Source organism: Castanea sativa, chromosome 7, assembly GCF_040712315.1.
Source record: "Castanea sativa cultivar Marrone di Chiusa Pesio chromosome 7, ASM4071231v1".
NCBI lineage: Eukaryota > Viridiplantae > Streptophyta > Magnoliopsida > Fagales > Fagaceae > Castanea > Castanea sativa.
This window is the reverse complement of record NC_134019.1, coordinates 44,956,763-44,968,347: the sequence shown is the minus strand read 5'-3', so window position 1 is coordinate 44,968,347 and position 11,585 is coordinate 44,956,763. Positions and strand designations below refer to the sequence as shown.

The window sequence follows — 11,585 nt, the reverse complement described above, 5'->3', positions numbered from 1 at the left end:
TTCAGGCTTAATTTCTTGGACAACTAGAAATTTTCATGTGTATTTTTAGCCCAGTGTTTATGGGGGTTTTTTTTTTTTTTTGAACAATGGCCTTTGGTTTTAGGCTTTTATGATATCGTATCTACTTGGACATATTCTCCTGTATGTCAAATTTTTTTTCTTTGCATTCATCTTCAATGTATGTTTGTCACTGCTTAAGCTTTCCTCTGTACTTAGGCGCATTTTTTTTTTTTACTTTTTCCTTCGTCAGTAATGTACATCCGTCGACGCGGAATCTTATTACTTAGGCATTTTTTTTATTTTTGCCTTCGTTAGTAATGTACATCCGTCGATGCAGAATCTTATTACTTAGGCATTTTTTTTATTCTTGCCTTCGTCAGTAATGTACATCCATCGATGCGGAATCTTATTACTTAGGCATTTTTTTTATTCTTGCCTTCGTCAGTAATGTACATCCGTCGATGCGGAATCTTATTACTTAGGCATTTTTTTTATTCTTGCCTTCGTCAGTAATGTACATCCGTCGATGCGGAATCTTATTACTTAGGCATTTTTTTTATTCTTGCCTTCGTCAGTAATGTACATCCGTCGATGCGGAATCTTATTACTTAGGCATTTTTTTTTATTTTTGCCTTCGTCAGTAATGTACATCCGTCGATGCGGAATCTTATTACTTAGGCATTTTTTTTTATTCTTGCCTTCGTCAGTAATGTACATCCGTCGATGCGGAATCTTATTACTTAGGCATTTTTCTTTTGTTTTCCGGGTCTCCGGGACTTGGTACCTGTACGAACACATTATTTGAACCATTATTTCATTAATTTTGACGAATTGGTACATTCTCGATTTACATCTGTGGGTGGTATTTCTTCAAGTGTTCTATGTTCCAAGGTCGTGGGAGTTTCTGTCCGTCTAGGGTCTCCAAGTGATAGCTACCTTGTCAGGAGTAGTGCACGACCTTGTAAGGTCCTTCCCATGTGGGACCGAGTTTCCCGTGGGCGGAGTTTCTAGTTGCAATCGTTACCTTACGTAAGACGAGGTCGCCAATTTCTAGCCTTCTGAGCCTGACCCTTTTGTTGTAGTATTCAGTCATCTTCTGCTGGTACTTCATCGTCATGTTCGAGGCTTTGTCCCTTACCTCGTCTAAGCAATCCAGATTGATTCGAAGCTGGTCGTCGTTGTTCTCTTCGCGGAATACTTCTCGCCTGGTGCTGGCCACACCCACCTCGACTGGGATTACTGCTTCAGTGCCATAAGTGAGCCTAAAAGGCGTCTCTCCCATGGGGGTTCTTGCTGTTGTCCTGTAGGCCCACAAGACATTGGGCAATTCTTCTGGCCACGCGCCCTTAGCTTCGTCTAGTCATGCTTTGATGATCCTGAGCAGCGTTCGATTTGTTACTTCCGTTTGCCCGTTAGACTGTGGGTGCCCAGGTGACGAGAACTTATTCTTGATACCTAGCCCCGAGCAAAAGTCTCTAAATCCCTGGCTGTCGAACTGTCGGCCATTATCTGAAATGATCGTTTGCGGAATCCCGAATTTGCAAATTATATTTCTCCACACGGAGCTACGGGTTCTCGCCTCTGTGATCGTTGCTATCGCTTCTGCTTCAACCCATTTAGTGAAGTAGTCGATAGCGACGAGCAAGAATCGTACCTGTCCTTTTCCCAGGGGTAATGGGCCGACGATATCGATCCCCCATTGTGCGAATGGCCAGGGGGAGGTAATCGTCGTCATCTTTTCTGCTGGCAGCCTCTGGACGTTCCGAACCTCTGGCACTTATCGCACCTCTTGATGAGCTCCATAGCGTCTGCCTGCATAGTTGGCCAGAAATATCTTGCTCTAATAACTTTGCTTACCAAGGATTTGGGCCCGGCGTGGTCTCCGCAAATCCCTTCGTGGATTTCGTGGAGGACGTACTTAGCTTCTTCCTCGTCAATACACTTCAAATAAGGCAAGGAGAACCCCCTTTTGTATAAGGTATCATTCAAAATTGTGAATCTGGCCGCCCTTGCTTTAATCTTCCTGGCCTCCATTGAGTCATGAGGGAGATGCCCATCTTGAAGATATGAGACGATCGGTGCCATCCAACCACCTATGTTCTGGATGGGGAATACCGGGACTTCCTTGATGCTAGGGTATTTCTGAATCTCCATGAGAATCTAATTGTTCGATAGTTCTTCTTCAGACGAGGCCATTTTTACGACCTCGTCCGCCGCTACATTCTGGTTTCTTGGGATTCGGACGAAATCCAACTTATCAAACCCACGAGCTAGATGCTTAATCAGCTTGAGGTATTTCTGCATCCTCTCTTCCTTCGCCTCATACTCTTCCCTGATCTGCCCTATTGCCAGTTTCGAGTCGCTCTGAATAAGCAGGTTCTTAATCCCGAGGGCTTTGCCAAGTCTCAGTCCCGTCAGTATGCTTTCGTACTCAGCCTCGTTGTTGGTTGCCGGGAATTTCAATTGGACTCCATATTGGAGTTTTTCTCCATCGGGGGTGTTTATAATGACCCCTACTCCTCCCCTCTTCTGGGTTGACGATCCGTCAGTCTGAATCGTCCAACGTTCCACCTCATTTTTGTCGTCGTCATCGTCTGGAAGGGTGAACTCCGCTATGAAATCTGCCAGAGCTTGCGCCTTGATGGCCGTTCTGGGATGGTATTCGATGTCGAACTGGCTGAGTTCGATTGCCCATTGGACCATTCTCCCAGCTGCTTCAGGCTTGTTCATAGATTTCCTGATGGGTTGATCCGTCATTACAAGGATAGGGTGTGCTTCGAAGTATGGTCGTAGCTTTTGTGAAGCCACTATTAGGGCGAAAACAATCTTCTCAATCCTGGGATACCGGGCCTCTGCTCCTTGGAAGGCTTGGCTGACATAGTAAACTGGGAGCTGTTTCTTATCTTCCTCTCGAATTAAGGCCGCACTGACGGCCATGGCTGATGCCGCCAGGCATAGAGAAAGGCTTTCCCCTGCTTTTGAGGGACTCAAGATAGGTGGGCTACCGAGGTAACGTTTCAGCTCTTGAAAAGCTGCCTCACATTCGTCAGTCCAGGCGAAGGCTTGCTTCAATGTTTTGAAAAATGGGAGACATTTATCCGTCGCTTTAGAGATGAACCTATTGAGTGCAGCTATCCTTCCTGTGAGCTTTTGGACATCCTTGACGGTCTTGGGTGATGCCATGTTGAGTATTGCTTGCACCTTCTCTGGGTTTGCTTCTATTCCTCTCTGGGATACCATGAACCCTAAGAACTTTCCTGAAGCTACTCCAAACACACACTTACTAGGATTGAGCTTCATTTGGTACCTTCGGAGGGTGTTAAATGTCTCTCCCAGGTCATCCAGGTGAGTCAACTCTTCTTTGCTCTTGACGAGCATATCATCCACATATACCTCCATATTCCTCCCAATTTGCTTGCTGAACATCTTGTTTACCAGTCTTTGGTACGTTGCTCCTGCGTTCGTCTTCCTTCCTTCCATCCCTCTTTGGCTTTTCCTCGTCTACGATGGCCGCCAGTGTGTCCTCAGCATTCATGTACTTTTGAGCTTTCAATAGCATCTTCGCCATTGTCCGGGGCTGATTTTTTGCCAACGAGACGACAAACTCCCTGGACTTAAGCCCCACTTTAAATGTTGTCAACTGGACCTTATCGTCCGCGTCGTCCACCTTTAGGGTCTCTCGAGTGAAGCGTTTCACGTATGACCGCAAGGTCTCCCGTTCTCCTTGCTTAATAGTAAGTAGGTGATCCGCTGGTCTCTTGGGGCGTTGTCCCCCAAAAAAATGGCGTAGGAAAGCATTACTTAACTGCTCAAAGTTGTCGATGGACGAAGTGGACAGTCTCGTGAACCACTCTCATCCAGCTCCCTTCAGCGTAGTGGGGAATGAACAACACAAGATCTCATCAGGGGCTGTTGAAGGCCTAAGGTCGTCTTGAAGGTGTTAAGATGATCTTGGGGATCTTTGAGCCTGTCAAAAGGCTCAAGCTGAGGTAGCCGAAATTTCACTGGTACCGGTTGTTCTAGGACCGCCATGGTAAAAGGGGAGTCTGTCGCTCTGACCATTTTATCCAGGCTTCGATCGGTCTTTTCTTTGATTGCGTTTCTTAATTCATCCATCTCCTTCCTCATCTCTTGGAGGATGTCAAAATGCTGCTCCTCTGGGGTTACCGTTCTCCGTCGGTCACTTCTTCCATGGCTATCCCCTTCGTCCTCTTGGACAGCTCTTGACCGGTTCTCTTCTTGCTGTAACCTCTGTCTCATCTCTTGATTCTGTCTAGTAAGTTCTTCGACGGTGGCCGCGAGATTTCGGACTTGCTGCGCCAAGGCCGCTGAGTCCTGGTTAGATTCCATCTGGAGCTGGTAGGAACCACGTTCTTGTTGTATGAGAAAGTCGTTCCCACAGACGGCGCCAAACTGATGAAGCAGTTTCTCGTTGATTTGCTGGGATTCGTCCAGATGGCTCCTGGCAGTACTCTGACGATCCTGTGGGAGCAAGAACTTATTCAAGTGGTCACCGGTGTGGTGCCTGCCACAACGCCTCCGATGATAAAGTCAGTGCGAAAGAAGATAATAATCGAAATAAAAATGATTCAGGTTGTGATGCTGTCTTTTTTTTGTACCTTGTATTGGTGTTGTGAGGGTTTTATATACCCTTGGGGATTATAGCCGTTGGAGTGTTAATGACTCCCTGATAACGTCTCTAGTGGAGTTATGGATTTTAATGCGTTCCCATCGGTTCGTCCAGCTGGTCTTGTAACGATTGGAGCTTTATTGGCAGCATTGAATGGCATTAATTCTCAAAGATGACGCGGATACTGGTCATGTTCGTCCATGAAGGCAGCTTCGTCTATACTTATCTTCGTCAGTTCCATATTCGTCAGTACCATCAAACGGCGGAAGCAAACTCCTTCCATTTCTGACCCTTCTTCTAATGATGGTGGGGATAGTAGTTACAGGCCCAGGTCAAGGACTCCCCTTAGTGAGTCCTTCTCATATGAAGAGGACAGCCCTCATGACTGCAGGAGTAGGAATTCATCTTGCAAAGGCTTGGGGAATGACGTTATGAGCAGAGCGCTGAACCAAATTTCCAAATCACCCTTCACATGTAGAATTGAAGGAGGAAGACTTCCTCGGTGATTCACTTAGCCAACATGTACCATGTATAGTGGCCGAATAGACTTTGTGGAACATGTGAGCCACTTCAACTAGAGGATGGCTGTGCACTCCAAAAATGAGACTTTGATGTGCAAAGTTTTCCTATCTAATTTGGGACCTGTGGCAATAAGATGGTTTGATGGGCTGGGGCAGGTTCTATTGATTCCTTTAAGGAACTCACCTAGGCTTTTGGGTGTCGCTTTATTACATGCAGTAAAGTTCCTCGGCCTTTAAATTCACTGCTATTTATGACCATGTGAGAAGGGGAAACGTACTCAGACAGATACTAGGAGATGTTTAATGAGATTGATGGAGACTTTGAAGATGTAGCCATAAAGACTTTCAAGGTCGGCCTACCTGCCGAGCATGATTTGAGAAAATCACTGACCAAGAGGCCCGTGAGGAGTGTGCACCAGCTTATGGACCGTATTGACGAGTATAAGCAGGTTAAAGAAGACCAACAGCAGGGGAAATGGAAGACGAAGGTTATCCCTTAGGAGATAAGAGATTTCAGGTCAGATAGATACAACAATAACAGACCCCGAAAGGATTTTGCTGGGCAATCTGGGTCTACAGCTCCTCAGGTGGTCAACACAGTGTTCTGAGAGCCTGTACATCAAGTCTTGGAGAAGATTAAGAATGAGTCATACTTCAAATGGCCAAACAAGATGGGAGGAGACCCCATGAGGCGCAACCAAAGTCTTCATTGTCAGTACTACCGGGAATGAGGGCATACCACTAAGGATTGGAGGACTCTGTAGAATCATTTAGAGCAACTAGTCAAAGATAGAAGATTAAAACAGTTTTTGTATTGGCTCAATAGGTAGGGAGATCATGCAGGGTCAGGAGCTTAAGGGAACACTTCTTCAAGGTCTCCTTTGGGCACGATTAATGTCATCTTTGCTGCTCCTCGGAGAACTAGTTCTCGTCCCTCCAGAGTGATGTCTGTAGCTCGAACACCTGTCGAGGACTCTAATTCTGAGCCGAAGAGGGTTAAAGTGGATATTTGATTGGCGTTAAGTTTTTTGGAGGAGGAAAATATTGGGACTATACAGCCACACGATGATGCTTTGGTGGTCATGCTCAGGATAGGAGGGTATGATGTGAAGATGGTGATGGTAGACCAAGGCAGTGGTGCAAAGACTATGTACCCTAACTTATACAAAGGGTTGAACTTGAAGCCTGATGACTTGATAGCCTATAATTCACCATTGATAATATTTGATGGGAAAGTTGTCATTCCAAGGGGTCAGATTAGACTACCCGTGCAAGCAGGTTCAAAAGTGGTGGAGGTGGACTTCATCATGGTGGATGCTTACTCTCCCTACATAGCCATTGTGGCAAGACCCTGGCTTCATGCCTTGGGAATCGTTTCTTCAACTCTGTATTTGAAGGTGAAATATTCGTCGAGAGACCAGATTAAAGAGTTGGTTGGGAGCCCATCCATTGCTAGGCAATGCATGGCAGCTACAATTATGCATCAGCCTAAAGCTGAGTCCTCGGCCTCAGCTGAGGGGGGATCATAGCAATCAAGGACTCCAGTCATACCTGTGGAGGTGGTGTTAGAAGGGCCCAAGTGTGAGAAGCTGGAGGAAATTGTTATAGATGATGATCCGGAGAAGTTTTGTCAAGTCAAAGCTCAACTACCTCCTCAGGAGAAGTAGAAGCTGGTCATATTTTTTAGGAAGAATATCGATGTGTTTGCGTGGAATGCTTATGAAGCTCCTGGGGTAGACCCAGACTTCATTTACCATCACCTACATGTCAACCCGGTTATCCTCCCTAAAAAACAACCATCTCGATGCTCATCTAAAGAGCATTCCAATGCTATCAAAGAAGAGGTGAACAAGCTTAAGCAGGTTAGGGTTATTAAGGAAGTGTTCTACCCTGAGTGGTTGGCCAATACGGTGTTAGTAAAAAAGAAGAATGGAAAGTGGCACGTATGTGTGGACTTCACAGATCTGAATAAAGCTTGTCCTAGGGATCCCTTCCCTATGCCTCAGATAGATCAGTTGGTTGATGCCACTATATGCCATCCTCGGATGAGTTTTCTAGACGCCTTTCAAGGGTCCCACCAAATACCTTTGGCTTTGGATGACCAAGAGAGAACAACTTTTGTTACTCCTATTGGGAATTACCACTACAAAGTGATGCCCTTTAGCTTGAAGAATGTCGAGTCTACTTATCAAAGAATGATGACCAGGATGTTTGAGTCACAGCTAGGAAAGAACATTGAGATTTATATAGATTATATGGTGGTTAAGAGTAAGATAAAGTCCGAGAATGTTGGTGACCTCGGGAATATATTTGGGATATTGAGGAAGCACAATCTGCGCCTTAATGCTTCCAAGTGCTCTTTTGGTGTTGGTTCAAGAAAATTCTCAGGATACATGGTCACTCACCAAGGAATTGCAGTCAATCCTGACCAGATTAAAGCAATCAACAATTTACAGCCGCCTCGGAATCCCAAAGAGGTCCAGAAGTTGACGGGGATGACTGCTGCTCTAAATCGATTCATTTCTCGATCGGCAGACAGGTGCAGACCTTTCTTCCAATTGTTGAACAAGTGGAAGGGTTTTGAATGGACCGAGGAGTGTGTCTTGGCCTTCTAGCAATTGAAAGAATACCTTTCTCAATCGCCTATCATGTCCAGACCCGAGGTGGATGAAGTATTGTTTGCGTACATTGTCGTTCCTTCCCATGCGGTGAGCCTGGTACTGATACAAGTTAATAATGGCGTGCAAAGGCCAATTTATTATGTGTGCAAATCATTACAGGAAGCCGAGGTTCGTTACTTATCCCTGGAAAAAGGTCATTTTGGCAGTGGTGCATGCTACACATAAGCTCCCTCACTATTTCCAATCTCACACAGTTGTTTTTAACTCAACTTCCTCTTAAGTCACTTCTTCGGAGTGTTGATTACACTGGAAGTATTGCCAAGTGGGGTGCGATTCTAGAGGCTTTTGATATCAAGTACATGCCCCGCACCTCTATAAGGGGCCAAGTCCTTGCCAACCTCATGGCTGAATTCACTGAGCCCTGACTAGAGGAGAATGCCAAGAGGCTGGACATAGATGAGGAATCAGTTGGCATGATTTCCCTGAAGGAACCTCTGTTGTGGAAGGTGTACGTTGATGGCACAGCGAATCAAAGGGGATCTAGAGTAGGGCTAATTTTGGTATCTCCTGAAGGAATCACTATTGAGAAATCCCTAAGATTGGGATTCTCGGCCACCAATAATGAAGATGAGTATGAAGCTCTACTGGTAGGAATGATTATGGTCCGAAAAATGTTGGGAAAATTAGTGGAGATGTTCTCAAATTCAAGGTTGATTGTAGGCCAAGTGGGAGGAGAGTTGGAAGCAAGAGATCCAAGAATGCAAGAGTATTTGAATCAGGCTAGGCATTTGCAATTAGGGTTTGAGTCTTTCACCTTATTTCAAATCCCAAGAAGTAAAAACACCCATGCTGATTCTCTGGCCACTCTTGCAACGTCCTCAACACAGCGCCTACCACAAGTTATCCTTGTTGAAGACTAGTGTAAACCTACAAAGGTGGAGGGAGAAGTCATCCGTGTTTATCAGATCAGGGTTAGTCCTAGATGGATGGACTCCATTGTGCTATTCCTTAAGGAAGATATCTTGCCCAAGAGTAAGTCTAAGGCTGACAAAATACGCAAAAAGGCCCCTCGGTTTTAGCTATCCGAGGACCAAAAGTTGTATAAATGCTCTTTTTCTGGACTATATTTATTGTACATGCACCTTGAAGCAGTTGGAATACTCCTAGAAGAATTACATGAAGGGATTTGTGGAAGCCACACAGAAGACAGGTCTTTGTCTCACAGAGCACTCGCTCAAGGATATTGGTGGCCAAATATGCAGAGGGAGGCACAGGAGTATGTGAAGAAATGCGACCAATGCCAGAGATTTGCCCCAAACATTTATCAATCAGGAGGTGTCCTTAATCCTCTATCCAGCCCTTGGCCCTTTGCTCAATAGGGCTTGGATATTATAGAGCCTTTCCCGAAGGCAGTAGGGAATAAAAGATGGCTACTAGTCGGCAGGGATTACTTCACCAAGTGAGTTGAAGCTGATCCTCTGGCAAATATCTGGGATATGGATGCCAGTAGATTTGTTTGGAAAAATATTTTCACTCAGTTTGGAGTCCCTTGTACACTCATCTCAGATAACAGTCTTCAGTTTAATAGTAAGGCCTTCAGAAGGTATTACAATGACTTGGGCATTACAAATAGATATTCTACCCCGGCTTATTTACAGGGGAATGGATAGGCTGAGACTGTCAATAAGGTCATAGTAAGTGGACTCAAGAAGAGACTGGATGATGCAAAGGGAAAATGGGTGGAAAAGTTGCCACACGTTTTATGGACGTAACGTACTACACCTCGAAGGTCCACTAGGGAAACTCCTTTTTCTATGACTTATGGGGCTAAGGCTGTAATTCCTCTCGAGACCAGTTTCCCAACACTGAGGACGAGCTCTTTCACTCCAAGCAACAACGATGGCTTGTTAGAAAGGAGCTTAGACTTGATTGAAGAACGGAGAGAAAATGCAATGGTTTAGCTAGCATACTATCAGCACAAGATCAAACAAGGGTACGATTCAAATGTGAAGTTAAGACCACTCACGCCTAGATACTTGGTATTAAGAAAGGTTTTAGGTACTGCCAAGAACCCGTCATGAGGGAAGTTGGGACCCAATTGGGAAGGGCCATATCGCATTACCTCGGTGGTTGAAATATGGGCTTATTATCTTAAGAACCTGGATGAAAATATTGTACCACGCCCCTGGAATGTAAATAACCTGCGAAGGTGTTATTATTAATGAAAGTCTCTTTTGTCAAATTGTTTCTTATTATATTATGCGCTACATTTCTTACTCATTTGGGTATCAAACAGAACCTTGGTCATATCTGACTCTTCGAACTACATACCTTGGGTAAATTGATATTTTTTAATCATTGTTCTAAATGTTAAATAGAACCTTAGTTATGTCTGGTTTCTCGGACCATCTACTTTGGGTAAATTAATACTTCATATCATTTCCCTAAGTATCAAACAGAACCTTGGTCATGACTGATTCCTCGGACCACATACCTTGGATAAATTGATTTTTCATTATTTTTCTAAGTGTTAAACAAAACCTTAGTTATGTCTGGTTCCTCGGACCATTTACTTTAGGTAAATTAATACTTCATGTCATTACCCTAAGTATCAAACAGAACTCTAGTCATGCCTGGCTCCTCGGATCACATACCTTGGGTAAATTGATATTTTTTTTAATCATTGTTCTAAGTGCTAAACAGAACCTTAGCTATGTTGGATTCCTCGGACCATCTACTCTGGGTAAACTAATACTTCACTTTATCTTACCTAAGTAACAAATAGGACCTTGGTCATGCCTGGCTCCTCGGACCACATACCTTAGGTAAATTGATATTTTTCATTATTTTTTCTAAGTGTCAAGTAGCATCTTAGTGTTGCTAGGTTCCTCAAATCATCTATTTTAGATAAATTAGTACTTTCCATTATTTATTTAAGTTAGTGACTTAAATAAATGGAAGTTCATGTGCATCACTTAAAGCATTTGTAAGTATGTCAAATGTATCTGTTATCTAGTCAATATTTGATTATTTCCTCAAGGTCGTTAAGCTTATTAGTAATGATGTGGATGAATGCTCTGTTGTGGTGTATGGTTTTTGAAGTTAAAGATAACCAATTGTAGTCATATTTCATTGTTATTGTAAACTCAAAATTTCCCAATTGCAGAAAATCAAACAATTGCAAAGAAATATGGTTTGCAAATATAAATTTGTATTGATATATAATGAGTACAATCTCTATTTCAATTCTTTTAGAAAAGAATACCCTCTGATTCTATCTTCATTGAACTTGACTCGAACAAGGAATCTTCTTGCCTTTAGCTGGAAGATGGATTGAATGGTTTTCACAACAAATCTCTAGCTTTGAGCTTATTAGAGATTTATTATTCTTGAAGTCTTCAGATGTGAAGGCTCTTAGGTTGAATTTTTTCGGGGCTTTAGAGGCTTGATCTGTTGAGCTTCAAAGATTTGGGTTTGTTGAAGTTTATGGAGGCTTTTTAGCTTACTTCCAGTAGAACTTCGAAGAACTCGAACAAGAGATCTTCTTAACTTTGGTTGGAAGATGGATTGAAGGGTCTTCACAATGAATCTCTATCCTCAAGCTTATTAGAGATTTGTTGTCCTTCAAGTTTTTCAAGCAATCCCTTTGAATGTTCTTCAAGTTCTTCAAAGATGTTTCAAGTTCTTCAAAGATTCTTGAGACAGAATTTCTCCAAAGCTTGGGCCTCTTGAAAACTTTGTCCTAAAAATGAGAGGAGATGTCCTCTATTTATAGTAATGTCAGAGGATAAGGTCCACTTTGAATTGATATGC

At 43.6% G+C, this 11,585-nt stretch overlaps 1 protein-coding gene across 1 annotated transcript; it reads left to right on the top strand.

The window, feature by feature from the left end:
• The first annotated feature begins 5,626 nt into the window (after window positions 1-5,626).
• LOC142644547 (uncharacterized) lies at window positions 5,627-6,680 on the top strand. The gene is made up of 2 exons (XM_075819135.1): window positions 5,627-5,668; window positions 6,189-6,680. Exons 1-2 carry the CDS (start codon window positions 5,627-5,629, stop codon window positions 6,678-6,680), a joined length of 534 nt encoding a protein of 177 aa, XP_075675250.1.
• The last annotated feature ends 4,905 nt before the right edge of the window (window positions 6,681-11,585 follow it).